This window comes from Hyalella azteca, unplaced genomic scaffold, assembly GCF_000764305.2.
Source record: "Hyalella azteca isolate HAZT.00-mixed unplaced genomic scaffold, Hazt_2.0.2 contig11130, whole genome shotgun sequence".
NCBI lineage: Eukaryota > Metazoa > Arthropoda > Malacostraca > Amphipoda > Hyalellidae > Hyalella > Hyalella azteca.
In genome coordinates, this window is record NW_025941139.1 from 280,548 (window position 1) to 295,137 (window position 14,590).

The window sequence follows — 14,590 nt, forward strand, 5'->3', positions numbered from 1 at the left end:
TTTTATAAAGGTAAAAGTTTGTGTTACAGATTAACTTTATTGTATTCAGTAAAAGTTGGAAATGGCTCAATTAGCACAGCTCTTCACAAGAATGGGCCAGCTTGGCTTTGGTGTAGCTGTTGTTGGTGGTGTTGTCAACTCAGCTCTCTACAATGGTGAGTTTTGGTCCATAATTCCATAATCCAAGTGTTATCATCTACATGAACCTTGTAGCGAGTCTGCTGTTTTCAATGTGTTGTTGTACAATGTGTTGACCAACTTCTAATTGAAGCTTTGAATTAAAATAATTTCTAAATATTGATGAGAGGTTGCTCATCATAAAAGAATCCCATTGACAGTTGTTCTGTTGTTGGTCAACTTTTTAGACATTCTCAGCAAAGAATCTCACAAGACCATGAATGAAAATATTTTTTTTAATGTTCAATTGCTTGATTCCAATATACAGCATTATTCTAAAATCTAAATGAAGGACAAAATTTAATAAATTTGTATTTATTCAAGTATAAATTCAAAACAAATAATTCATTCACTAATGGAAAAAGAAAGATTCAAAGTTTTTTCTCTAGATATTCATAAATGATCAATATGTCCCTCTTGTGCTTCACGGCAAACATCGAAATGAAAGCCTAACTCGTCTCACACACAAGAAAGCGTATCTTTGTTACTGAGTGCACCGCAGCAGTGACGCCGCGAGGTTTCCTGATCTTGCCCCCATGTGACTATTTCTAAAGGGGTTGTGTCAAGAAAGCTGTTTACGTCCCACTCTGAGCTGTTTACGCTGTTCTGATCAACTCTGGTTGATCAGAATAACCGTATCACTGCTACAGTGCACTCAGTAACTGAAGATATGCTTCCTTGTGTGTGGGGTGAGTTCGGCTACCGTTTAGGTGTTGCCGTGCAGCACAAGGAGGACATATTGAACATATATAAATGTGTAAAAGTAATTAAGCCTTCTTTCAACTGGTGGGTAAATTATTCATTTTTAATTCAAACTTAAAAAAATACAAATTTATTAAATTGGGTCCTTCATTTAGAATAAGCCTGTAAATATTTTTTATCTTTTGGTTACTTATTTACTTAATAATGACAATTTTTCCTTGTTTATTCATGTCTTCTCAGTTTAATCCTAATGAAAATTGGTAGAAATGTAATTATTCTGTTAATTTGTTTAATTATACTTTTTGATGAGTAATTGTGATTCATCTTTTGGATGGTACATTGAATAAATTCACACTCATTTACAGAGACCATCTACCCAATGAAATTAATTGCTATGTTCAAACTACATATTCAATCAGTGTAAGCTTGGTGATATGACCAATCGATGTCTCTTATAGAACCAGCTGAAATTGCAAAATTTTAGTGTTGTTCTACTGAACATCAGTTAACAAAATTGATTGGGAGTTTGAGTCCATTACTGCCTGCGAGTCTCACTTCATCACTAGTTGAAGCATTCAAAATCTAATTTTGTTTTCATGAGCAATTGAACACAAGAATTTAGGGTTAATCTATAAACAGTAATATGAATGTTTCTTTTTTTTCCTCAGTGGATGCTGGTCACCGAGCTGTGATTTTTGATAGATTTGCTGGAGTGAAACAAGTTGTCATTGGTGAAGGCACACATTTCTTCATTCCATGGGTCCAGCGGCCCATCATTTATGATACCAGGACACGACCAAGAAACGTCCCTGTGATCACCGGTTCCAAAGGTATGGGGTTACCTGCTCATTTATATTATACCAGCTGGTGATCGTGGCATTTCTCAAGATGAACAATCTCCAGCAATGTGAGAACCAGTATCTCAGAATTTTGTCCTTCAGTTTCTTTTTCTAGACCTTTGGCCATGGCATATTTGTAATTGATGAAGTTTAGGAACTGGTAATTAGTAAGTAATATTACCAACTTTCTTTTTCAGCGTGGCTCAAATTTATGTAGTGCTCATTCACCTCTTTGACTTTGGAACCCAAAAAAAAAATATGGTGGCGTATATTCTGTGATTTCATAAGCCTTGTATACACTTATAAAAATGAATCCAGATTAAGGTTATAAAATCACCATGAACTTTACACCACAGATCTGCAGACAGTGAACATCACTCTGCGTGTGCTGTTCCGACCTCTTGCCTCTGCCCTGCCCAACATTTACACTACACTCGGCGAGGACTACGAGGACAGAGTTCTGCCCTCCATCACCAACGAAGTTCTAAAGGCTGTTGTGGTTAGTAAATAGCTGGCTAGCTTCGCCAAGCAATAAGATTAGAAACCGATTTTTTAATTTTGCATTCACTGTATACATAATTCTTAGTATAATTAATCATGAAATATACTATATAATTCATACTAAATGATGGGACTGCTGGGACCTGATGTTTTACTAACGATTTACTCATCAGCACTCGTTAATATCTGAAATTAATTAATATCAGACAAAGAATCGATAGACAAAGAAATCGAGGACTCGTTAATATTTTATCAAAAAGCGATTGCAATCTCTTGTGTCAAGCGGCGTCACCGTTTTTTTTTTTTTTTTTGCAGGTTATAACTTTGCATCTCCTGTTTTCAACCTCTCCTAAAATATGTTGGTAATTGTTTTAGAAATGACTGGAATTGCATTACTTTTTCGTCAAGTTTTCTTTGTAAAATTTCAAGACTTGTTAGGGAACAGGGCGGTTTGCACCAGGTAGTTCTTATGCACATGCGATCTAAATAAGAACGACCTCTAACTACTACCTACTAAGTATTTTCTTCTAACTCAGTAGTCATTATACTTGCAGAATGCAGATGATTGTGATGAATTGTGTGCAGCGAACGCATGTTGAGTTCAATGTTCTCTTACGGGATGGTAGCCATTTGTACTCTTGTTTGATATCGAGTTATCTTTACTTGCAGGCTCGGTATGACGCTGGTGAGCTCATCACACAACGTGAGAAAGTCTCCCAAAATGTTAGCCTCGATCTGACCGCGCGTTGCAAGCAGTTCGGCCTCGTGCTTGACGACATTAGTATCGTAAGTCACTCGTCTTTAGCTGAGGATTCCTGAAGGGGCGTTAACATATATCTAATAATATTGAACATTAATCATTTCAGCTACATACATGTATTTTTATTAATTAGTTTCAGTGAAAGGTCATTTTGACTGAGATGAATGCTATTGCTATTTCATAGTTTATTTTTTAAACATCACACTGTTTCTTGTCAGTTTATTTGTTGATTCTGATAAAATTGATCCTCTCAGACACATCTCACCTTTGGCCGGGAATTCACCCAAGCCGTCGAGCTGAAGCAAGTTGCTCAGCAAGAGGCAGAGCGAGCTAAGTTCCTCGTCGAGAAGGTACGACGATCTCTTGTCTTTACATGGCAAACTTATCGACATTTTCATAATTAAAAATTGTAAGCGCATTTGTTGTCTTTCGTATTGAAAAAGTACATTTAATCATTCTAAGCATAGTTCATATTAGCGAGATGACATACCCGACTTACATATCGAATGTTTTATCTATACAAATTTTCGTTTTATTCAAATTTGAACGAAAATGGTTAGTAATGAAGTAATCTTCCCTCCAATTCTTTAGGAACATAAGTATTCTTCAGAGCTCCTTGAATAGAATCATAATTAATCGTTACTCTTCATTCAGCTGTTCATGCTATTTCGAGCCTACTGATTATTAGATATACATGTAAATCTACATCATGATGTAAATTTTCAATTGATCAATGATTTATAAGACAAGACTTTTGATAATAATCGAATCATTTATACTTTTATTAACTCGTTACTGATCTCTTCCCCCCCCCCCCCTGTAGGCGGAGCAAGAAAAGAAAGCTGCCATCATCATCGCTGATGGAGAGGCCTCAGCTGCTAAGTTGCTGGCCAAGAGTTTCGGCGAAGCTGGTGAAGGTCTTGTTGAACTCAGGAGAATTGAAACTGCCGAAGATATAGCCTACAGGTATTTCATTTTGCCCTGATCCTATCACGGCCTAAAGTATTTCAATTTTTTTTAACCATGACAGAATTATTAAAAAGAATGAAGGTGGCTTCTTGAGATTCATATAATAGATGTTACAAGTACGCTAAAGCTTGAAAGCAAATAGAGCAGTGAATTGAATTAAATCTTCTTTATATCTGTTATTCAAAAATGATGGAAAAGATTCACTTTTGCGTCTATTCCCGTGTCATTCAACTGATGTTAAAGCTGGTCCCTAAAACGGATCGAATAGCTGATTTTCTGGACTGCTCTTCACTTATGGTAGAATAACACTGAAGTGTACAAATTTGTGTCGCAGGCTCTCCAAGAACAGGAACGTGACCTATCTGCCATCCGGTGCCAACACTCTCCTCTCGCTCCCCAATAATCAACAGTAAACAGCAGATAATTCCTACTGCCGCCCTACCGGGAACGGATGTCTGATGAAGACTGGATTTAAAACTGACCGGTCTGGCTCGGATATAGAATTAAACATGTACAATATTTGTCAAATCGCAATTTTATTGTGCCTGGTAAAAAATGATTCCACAATATAGTCGTAAGTGGGATTTAGGCCCCTTGCAGAGCATGAAAAATTCGAAAATCAATGTCCAAATTTTTCTTCATCTGATATAAAATGCTTTATAGTTGTACAGAAATAATTGATACTTTTCAAAACATCATTGTTTGATTTATAATAAAAGAAATTCAAGCTCTCATAAATGAAACTTTTATTTTGTACCTCACACGAAAACACGACAATCGACGACATCCATTAACTACTCTCAGTTATGCTAATTGTCATCTGTCCGTTATTTACTGTACATCTCTTCAAGAAAAAATCTTTAATACTAGAGTATGAGGCATGAAAACAATAGAATTATCAAAGTTTAATTTTGTAAATGACTCGTTCACGACACACTGAATCTGGCGTGCCTTCCCGTGAAGTGATTAATGTTAGATGGCGCGAACATACTCGATAATCATTTTATTTTTAGAATGCAGACAAGTCCATGAGCTTTGAAGCAATCGCTCGACAACTGTTCGAAGAAGTTTCACATTACATCCCGACGACTACGAACGGCGGCACAGCAAGATAATGCCCAGACTTCAAGACTCACCAGGAATACACTTCAATGAGGCCGGGGCGGATGATGCGAGTAGTCAGTCAAGCTTGCGAGTCAAGTGCATGTCCACACGCAAAATGAAACGTATATGCTAATTCTATTTACAGCTAAACAAATACGTTGTTTAAAACGGCAATTACCAACACAACCTAAGAATTTAGAAATTATTACTGTCACGTCACTTAAATTTCATTTTATACTTAACAAATGAAATTATTCAGAGCAAAAATACACGCTTTTGCAATAGTCAGCACATCCTATCATTCATAACATTCACTCAAATATCTACCTACTTCTTCGATGCCTTCCTGCCTGCGCTGCTCAGCTTCTCACTTTTCTCGTCGCGGTGACGGTTACTACGCCCCGAAGTACTGGAGCCTGAGCTTTTCTTCGTCGAGGTCTTCCGCGGTTCCTGGTCCGATTCGTCACTAGAATCTGAGTCTGAACTACTGTCAGACGAAGAATCGGATTCCGACGAATCTTCATCTGATGAATCATCTGTATCCTCTTCGGAAGAATCCCGTTTACTTGATCGTTTCCTTCGTTTGTCATCTTCCACAGGAGTGGGCTTGCGGCGACTGCTGCTCTTGCTGCTCTGTTTCACAACCTCCTTGGGCACTGGCCGACTTTTCACCGAACTTGATTTGCTTTTAATGGCAGAATCTGACGGTGTTGGTTTGTTTTTCTTTCCTTCATCTCTGCGAGATTTAACCTGAATTTCACTGGACTTTCGAATTTCGTTTGAGCTGCCAGAGGATTTATTATCTTTTATTTGCACAGTGTTCCGGTCTTCGTCAGTCACATTTTCATCTCTAGCTTTTCCACTCTTCTTGCTTGTCTGCTTAAGATCCTTTCGCTTCTCGCTTCTTTCCTCCAACGCTGCTGGCTCGGTAACACTAGATTTTTTCTTCTCAGCTGATGGGTTGACAACAGTTATTTGAAAATTATCCGACAAGGCCATTTTCTTGGGCTTAGGATTCGACAATTCTTGATGCTTCTCGCTATCCACCGTTGAACTCTTCTTATTTTCATCTAAATTGTCATCAACATCCTCGCGTCTGGACTTCTTTTGCACTGATGAATCTACGCTACTGGCTGCATGTGTTGACTTCCGATGGCGCACATCACCCACTTCCTTATTAGAACGTGCAATGGCCAGCAAATCTTGCTTGAGAGCTGTTGTATCTAAACGTGGCTTCTTGCTGGTCTGAGTCTCGCTTGAACTTGCATTCTTATCGCGGTCACTGCGTGTTGTAGTTGATTGATGGGTCTTACTAGATCCATGTTGGTTTTTCTGTTGATCTCTCCGATGTTTATCTGTTTTGGGGGGTACAACAGGCGTGGAACTCTCTTTCTCAACAGCAGCTTCCATCATCAGAGAATCTTTAGGATCTACTGTCAATTGTAGCTCGTCAATAGACACTGCACCTTCTTCGTTCTCTCCGTTTCCCAAAGCTTCAGATTCAACGTGTACTTTCAGTACATTTTCTTCCTCCACATGAGCTCCGATTTCATCCAAGGTCGAGTCTCCTTCAGCATCTTTGTTGTTTTCTTCTTCGTTAGCTTCTGAAACGGCACTTGTCTCAGTAGATTTATCATCTGTTTTCTCACTACCTTTTGAAGCTCCATCCTCTCCTGCCTCTTCTTTAACAACTTTTGCAACTTCTGAAGAAGTTACAACACCCTCTGATCGAATTTCCTCTGCTTTCTCCTGGGAGCTACGTTTCCTAGCTTTCTTCTCATCAACAGCTTTGCCATTTTGAACAATCCTAGCCTCTTCGTTTCCTTCGCTCTTGACAAGTTTGCGCGCTTTTTCGACAATGCGCCTGCGCATCATACTCACCTCATCATCAATATCGTTGGCAAAACTTTCCTTAAGTTTACGTTTATTTGATTTTTCAGGAGTTGATTTTCCATCATTCTTCTCGATAGTTATTTTCCTACTTTCTCTTACAGAATTACCTCCTTCTCGCTCTACTTTGATCTTTAGTCCCATCACATTGCCAGTAGATGCCGCCTCCTGTTTTCTTTGCAGACCAGTATCACCACCACGGGGTCCATTGTTGTCAACCACTGCCACCACACGATCACCACCACCCACCTGCACCACCATTCTACCACACAGCACATCACTCTCACTCCTCTTACGCTTGCGGTCCAGTGCTTCACCGTTAGCTCTCTGTCTCCTACTGTCAAGCAACATGTCCCTAGCGTCCATTGAACGGTCCACTAACGAGTCAACTTCCTTACCTTTACCTCGCCTCACCACCGACCTCCCTGCCTCACCATCACTGTACTCTAGTTCACCCTCCTCTTCTGAGCCAGACAACTCATCTGAAATACAGAAATTTTGATCGTAAGTCGAGACGAAAAAGAAAATGCTTTCACCTTGGTTAACACAACCAAATGTTTTCCTTTTTAGAGGAAGCCTCATAGACATGAAAACAATAAAGGCACAGCATTAATCAAATCTAGCAAGCAGCTCTTGAAGGTTGAGTTGTCTCAACGTAGGAAATTGAATAATAGTTTGAATGAAGAATTTATACAAAGCAAAGTTTTTTAATTTGCCGACCATTTTTGCGTGGGTGAAGTTTTTCGTTGAGGCCTTCTGTCAGCTCCCGAAGCTCCCGCTCCAGCGCCTTCCGTCGCGATGACACCTCCTCTGCACAAACATTAATCACATATGCAATGCGTTCGTCTTTTAACAGCAATCAATTTCTGACTTAATTCTGAATACGATAATGTCGAGACAGTCGAGTTATTCGTCATTTTGGAAAAACTCAAGGTTGAAAGTTCGGGATTCATTATATTTATCGCTACACAAAAAAAAATTCATCCCACATTCATATGGGGAAGAAATTGCAAATCTAATATGATGAAAATAATGAAGCAAGATCCATGGAGTAATATTTTGGTGAAGTTTTTTGGCATCCTTGTTACGATCAGAAATTTACAACTATCACTCGTCTAAGTAGAGTTCAATAAACTCTACCACAAAGAGCCGTTATAACAAACTTGCCAGCACGGTCCGAACAACCAGGTTATTATAAGGCTGAACAATTAATAAGGAAAGCTATTAGGACTATGAAGTAGTTACATTCTATGGCTGACTTTAAAAAGTTCATGGATCGACTAGGGACGATATGCATATATTTTTCAGAGCAATGAATAGAATTACTCATATTGAATAACTTCAAACCAATAATCTAGGTAGACAAAAAATACTAACGCTGTATTCCCTCCGACGTGGCGTCGATAAGGTCATCAGTGGCACGCAGAGGATGCTTGGGCAGCCAGAAAATAGGAGGCGATGCCTTGGTGCGGATGAAATGTGTCAGCTGTAGCTGATAGTCTGCCCACTTCTCGTGCTGAATAATAAAATGAAAGTATAAGAAATAAAAAGATTGAAAGCTTGAGCATAAGATGAATCTAAAGTATATATTTTTACAGAGATTCTCTTCAAATTTTTGCACATATTCTTTTTGAAAGATCAACTTTAGAACGTACGAATCCCAATTCAACGTAGTCAGATATAAACAAGGCATTCTTTCACCACATAGAAGACAGAGCAATAATTTATAACCAGTAACGATGGGTCAATGCAAGGTAACTTAACTTGAATTTAGCGCGAACTTCTCAACAAACAAAAATATTTGAGAGCACACACACCACCCAGATATAACATCATCAAATGTTCAGCTTACAAGGAAGTGTTCCCAACACGATTAACAAGAGTGAGAAACATGTTGCGCGTAACAGTTATAACAAATTCGAAATATGGTCGCACATTACACTTTCTCTAACCTAACATACCTCATCTTGGAAGTTTTAAAAGTGCTTGAGACACTGTAAGTAACGAACTCCCGCATTTATTTAAGCAGTCATACAGCAGAAGGCAGACAGTGGCAAACGCGATTTTTTATTGCACTTTTCCATTCCCTTCACAGCTCCGATACTCCTTCAATGTCATTTACACGACTATGGCGGTCTGCACAATACTTATCTTATGAAAGGATTCCAACTTTTCTTCTCTGCGGACCGCGAACTGTAGTAACTTATTCGTCACTTAGGGCGCAAGAACCTTCACCCAGGTACAGTGATCAGTATAAAGGACATGCCCACTACAGTTGACAAACCTCTTTGACCCTGTTGGCGTGGTCGGCGAGTTGCTCCATGCGCTGCAGCTTCATGCGACGTTCATGCAACAGCCGTCGCTTCTCATTCTTCATTCTTTCCTGCTCCTCCAAACCTTTCTGCTCAAGCTTCTTCTCCACAGCCATTCGTTGCTCCTCCTACAGTTAATTAAATGATGACCATAATACCAACCTCATTTTAATTCATTACCAAGTTATACATTGAAATTGAATATCCACGATAACAGCTTTCTCAAGTATGCTATAAAATTTAAATCAACATTATTATATATAACTTGGAAAAATTCAAGAATACCTTCAAGAAATCAAAAATATTCTATTTGACATATAAAGATACGACGGGCTAAATGCAGTTCACTAATACCATCACTAACAGAACACAAAGCTTCATCAATGAACATTTTTCTCTTACTTTGTCTCTGAGCTTCGCTTCATCTTTTTTGAAGCTCACGAGCGTGCCCATAAGAGCTCCAAACATGCGGCGATTCCTGGGAAAAAGACTTGCATCAGATTCCAAGAAATTTGATGCAATTGACAATTTCATGACTACACAAACACTTTTCATTACACACTCGTATGTAAAAGCATGTGTGAGTTTAATATGCTGGGAGAAATGAAGCCAGTTTAAAAGTCAGCATCGAGCAAGCATTTACATTATAAAATCTATGTATACTTTGCAAGATGATGAAAGTTTCAAACTATCCTCATTGTCTATCTTCAAGAACATATTCGTTAATTTCTAGCTTGAAACATAACCTTGTTTTAGGCAGTTCGCCTTTTGTCTTGCTCCAAGTTTTGACCAAAACCTTTCAACTGGCCATGAAAATATCCTTATTTGCGGCAGTTACAAACCTGTCTCTGGAGGCCCTGTCGGCGGTAGCTAAGGTGGCAGCCTCCAGCCTGGAATTTGAGCCAACAACACGGCTGATGCTTGACGCCACAACAGGCTGCAAGCAAAAGTTGATAACATTTTTAATATCAGAAAAATTCAACAACATCGTAAGAAATTACATTAATTTGAATGTTTTCGTTAAACATGATAAGACTAATAGAGGCAAGTTATCTTAGAATGCAGGAACATGTGTGCATTACTTGGCACATATTATTATTTGTGCTTAGGTACAAATAATTAAAAGTCAGTGGGAAAAATACCTACACCAAACCGAGTAGAGCCATCAAATGAAATTCCTCGATTTCAATGGAGTGAAATCAATAAAAATGCCAAATAGTAATTGGAAGTTAATTATTTAAAATAATTGACAACACAAGCGACCTGCATTTTTGGAGTGTATCCCACAGTCTTGTTAGATCCATATTGTAGCTTCTACGAGATGCCCTAACAACAGCAACAAAACGATACATAACATTTGAATGTGTAAATAAAATTTTCAAAAGTTTCATTTTTTCTAATAAGTATTAGGGAACAATATCAACAAACATACATTAACAACGAACATACATTAACAACAAACAAACATTAATAACAAACATTAACAAACAAAGGTCATGTCAACACTAGACTTTCAGTAAGAATTTCAGGACGAACCTTGGGAAGAGAGGTACTGGACTGCCCCTCTTCCTCTTCCTCTGGTGGCATTTCATCATCAGAAGGATACGGCCGCACTCGACCAGCCGCGCCTCTGGCAACATTGCCTTCAATCCTGACAGAGTCTCTGCGCACACGCGAGCTGTCTCTGTTCTCTTCATCCTCAGCGTTCATCAGAGACTGTCTCCGAGGTTTGGAGTTTGCTGTGCCGTTCAAATGAGAGCGTCTGGAGTCTCCCACCTCAGCCACGCCACCTAGCCTGCACAAATACACACTTGGATTTAGGAATATCACTAAAGAAATTAACAGCTAAACATATTAAACAGTAATTCACATGATTTGAGAAAACTAAACATACATGGATACCACTTTTTCGACCAAATTGATAGTAGTTATTTTTTTTCAGCACACCTAAATGAGATTCAGGTGATTGGCTCAAATAACATTGCTGGGAAATTTACCTACTTTTATAAATGAAGACTTGTGAATAAGGGAAGTAAATCAATCAATATGGTATGGTATATTAGATGAAATTTACCTACATCATAAAGAAAAATATGGCAGTGATTTTTATAGCAGTGAAAATTTTTTCCATTTAATATTTATGAAATGAACACTTCTGAATGGAAGTTTCAGACACTTGTAGCACAGTGAAATAAAAAACAACATATACAATACCGTAAAATGGGGTAACTTAGACCACTTTTTTTATAAATGATGCCATTATTTTACTAGCTAAATTAAACTTGAATTGTAACATGCAAAATGCAGGTCTATACTCTAGCTTCACTCACCATAAATTGCTGGCTCCTGCCTCTCATAGTCTTTATGTAATTTCAAAAAAGTGATGGTCTTTGTTACCCCAGCTCCTGGGGTAACTTAGACCGGGTGGTAAAATCAATTATATTTTTTGGTAAAATAACTCCAAATAACTCCAGGTTTTTGTCTATTGTAGTAGAACTCTTCTAGTTACATATGCAAATGACAAACTTGAGGAAAGTGTCATAGTTTGCAAATGAGGGGCGCCGCCCCATAATGAGGAAAATGCGACTACCTAATGGCAGCCCTGATGGGGTAATATTGACTGGCTTGGAAATTAAGTAAAAATTACCATATATAAAGACTCTGTAGAGTCTGAAACATGAAGAAAAAATATAAATAGGCTGTCAAACATAAAATATTTTATATATGGTAATTTTATATTAACTTCCAAGCCGGTCTATGTTACCCTGTCAGGGCTGACATTAGGTGGTCTAAGTTACCCCATTTTGGGGCGGCGCCCCCCATTTGCAAACTATGACACTTTCCTAAAATTTGTCATTTGCATATGTAACTAGAAGAGTTCTACTACAATGCATCAAAACCTGAAGTTATTTAACCAAAAAATAAAAAATTGGAGGGGGTACTCTGACAGGCTTTAAACGATAGCTTTTTTTCGTGGGTCACATTTTCAATTTTTTATCCTATTAGATATGCAAACTTTTTAAATCTTTCTATTGTGTTATGTAGCCTCAGTATTAGGCCTTTAATGCCCATTGACAAAATTTTTCTATGTCAAATAGTTTTTGAGTTGTGGGGGTTTTTGTTAAAAAAACGAAAAGTGGTCTAAGTTACCCCGCCGGTCTAAGTTACCCCATTTTACGGTATTTTTTAAACTAATCATGTGCATTTATTCCAAAAGGAAAAAGAAAAGTTCACACGTTGCTGGTTCATGAAATTGACAATGGATAAAATATGAAAAAATCAAATAAACACTACCCACATTTCTCAAAAACAGAATTTATTTCATTCTTTCTGCTGATGAAATAGCTTGGAAACCAAATCTATATTGCTTAATTGAAATTCATTTATTTACATTTAATCAATAGTAGCCTCTAAAATGAGTAGACAACTCTTTTTTACTATCATCAGTAACGCTCTTCATATAATGATCTTCAAAATTGTACAGACAGTAGGTATATTACTTCATACCTACCGTACTTTTTTTAGCTATACTTACCTAGCAATGTTGATAACATCAAAGTTACTATCACATTTTAACATGATTTCATTTGTTCATTAGTTATTTATCTAATTTTACTTCGAGCTTCACAAGATACCTGAAACCACACTTTCTTCTTACTTAAAGCTATCGTGGAAGCTTCATTTATCATAAGTTTGAGAGTATGAAAGACCCCTGAGCAGTATGAAAAAAATAAGAACCTAGCTTTACTGACAACTGAGTTGTGCAGAGTTTGTCAGTAGAACTGGTTAGCAGCCTTTGTTTGAATCGGGTGACAAAGTTGTGAGCAAGTCTTGTTGACAAGTGAGATTACCGTATATGCATAATACCGTATGATATTCATAAATTAAATTGATATTACTTTTTTAGCAGTAAAAATAAATTCAGTAGAAGAAAAAGGTCTGATATCAGATATAGGATATTACCACAAGTATATATATACAACAAACTGATTTAAAAATAAAGCAATAAATTTTTACCTTGCAAATACACCTCCAGACATCTGCATTCGCTTGGCAGGTGGCTCATCCTTCCTTTGGGGTGGAGCAGTCTTTCGAGCTTCATGCCTGCAACAAAGGCCACTTTATCAATAATAGTAAGAAACATCTAACTCATGCATATTACTTTAAGATAAAAGGTTCTTGAAAAAATATTTTATTAATATCCTTTTACAATAAAAAAGGAAGATTAGGTTTCAAAAGTCTTTGTGCAATTACATATATCAGTAGAAAAGAAATTAGTCCCTAGAAAATGAGAACATAATTTATGCATTAATAGATTACCGTACATAACCTAAAAATCTGTAGATAATATATACACAGCAAGAGCTTCCAACCTTCTGGGTTACATCAAACCATCATTTGAGTTGATTTAAGCCCATTCATTACTCACAGGAGACGTTTCACAATTTAGACAATTCAGATTACAATTTAGATTAAGATTAAATACATACTCTTCACTCTTTCTACAATAGGTACCAGAAATCACAAGCTAAATATAAAAAAAGTACCTAAAAACTAGTGCTTTTCAATTTGTTTTAGAAAACATGATGAGGAAAAGGAAGTATCATACTTGAGCAACATAAATGTATCATATAAATTCCTGTAAAAATTGAAAAATTTACACATTTTTACCTGACTGTACCAGAAGTAAAACTTCCAGACAGGCGGCGAATGGACTCATCAACTCCAATTAAGTCATCTTTAATTTTGTGTATCTCATTTTCAACCTTATCAGAAAGCGATATTCTAGACTTTAATGACATCTTCAATTTATCATGCCAGTTTCACAACAATTTCACCTGAAAATAGAGTTATGCATTTCATGAATACATTCTTTCAAATAAAAGGTACTGGTACAAGGAACAATTATAAATGTTACACTGCAAATTGTCCAGCTTTAGTTTAGTCCTTATTAAATGGAAACCAAAGCATTTTGTCAGTTATTTAATCCTATATTATATTATTTAACCCTTTACGCCCTGAATTTCTGGGATGAAAATCGTAAAATTCACTTTTTCGGTTTTAAGTCTCACTTCAAAGCTGACATTCTGACCTCTCCAACGGTACCAAAATCGTCTCTGTACGTTGATTTATGCCTTGATGACAGTTCGTGAAAGGGTTAGGGGTGGGGGAGTTCTTTAACATTTAATATGGGCGAAAATTACTGGTCGGGCACATAAATAGACAACCTGAAGACGCTGCTCTTTAGTTACCCGGCTGCTGTCGTATGGGATGGTGCTCATGCAGTCGTTCCCACCATCCTTGACTGAATTTCAGCTCCAGTAATGTCTAGTCTT

The 14,590-nt window shown here is 37.4% G+C and overlaps 2 protein-coding genes across 2 annotated transcripts; one reads left to right on the plus strand and one right to left on the minus strand.

Annotated features, from left to right (window-relative positions):
- On the plus strand, positions 1-4,668 carry LOC108674045 (protein l(2)37Cc). The gene is made up of 7 exons (XM_018161944.2): positions 1-155; positions 1,548-1,709; positions 2,075-2,217; positions 2,889-3,005; positions 3,234-3,329; positions 3,803-3,945; positions 4,283-4,668. The coding sequence occupies exons 1-7, from the start codon at positions 62-64 to the stop codon at positions 4,359-4,361; spliced, it is 834 nt and encodes a 277-aa protein (XP_018017433.1). The 5' UTR covers positions 1-61; the 3' UTR covers positions 4,362-4,668.
- Positions 4,669-4,682: 14 nt separating this feature from the next.
- LOC108674044 (dentin sialophosphoprotein) lies at positions 4,683-14,093 on the minus strand. Its single transcript, XM_018161943.2, has 9 exons — positions 13,926-14,093; positions 13,272-13,358; positions 10,791-11,049; positions 10,097-10,191; positions 9,657-9,732; positions 9,227-9,382; positions 8,320-8,458; positions 7,663-7,752; positions 4,683-7,424 (listed from the first exon to the last, which is right to left on the minus strand). The coding sequence occupies exons 1-9, from the start codon at positions 14,054-14,056 to the stop codon at positions 5,380-5,382; spliced, it is 3,078 nt and encodes a 1,025-aa protein (XP_018017432.1). The 5' UTR covers positions 14,057-14,093; the 3' UTR covers positions 4,683-5,379.
- Between the last annotated feature and the right edge of the window lie 497 nt (positions 14,094-14,590).

Excerpts from the sequence above, each read along its gene's own strand:
- LOC108674045 (XM_018161944.2), top strand. The coding sequence starts at position 62 with ATGGCTCAATTAGCACAGCTCTTCACAAGAATGGGCCAGCTTGGCTTT. Across the intron at positions 156-1,547 it reads CAACTCAGCTCTCTACAATG|TGGATGCTGGTCACCGAGCT; the intron begins GTGAGTTTTGGT and ends TTTTTTCCTCAG. Across the intron at positions 3,330-3,802 it reads CTAAGTTCCTCGTCGAGAAG|GCGGAGCAAGAAAAGAAAGC; the intron begins GTACGACGATCT and ends CCCCCCCTGTAG.
- LOC108674044 (XM_018161943.2), bottom strand. The coding sequence starts at position 14,056 with ATGTCATTAAAGTCTAGAATATCGCTTTCTGATAAGGTTGAAAATGAG. Across the intron at positions 13,359-13,925 it reads TTTACTTCTGGTACAGTCAG|GCATGAAGCTCGAAAGACTG; the intron begins GTAAAAATGTGT and ends CCTTTGTTGCAG. Across the intron at positions 9,383-9,656 it reads AAGCGAAGCTCAGAGACAAA|GAGGAGCAACGAATGGCTGT; the intron begins GTAAGAGAAAAA and ends AATTAACTGTAG.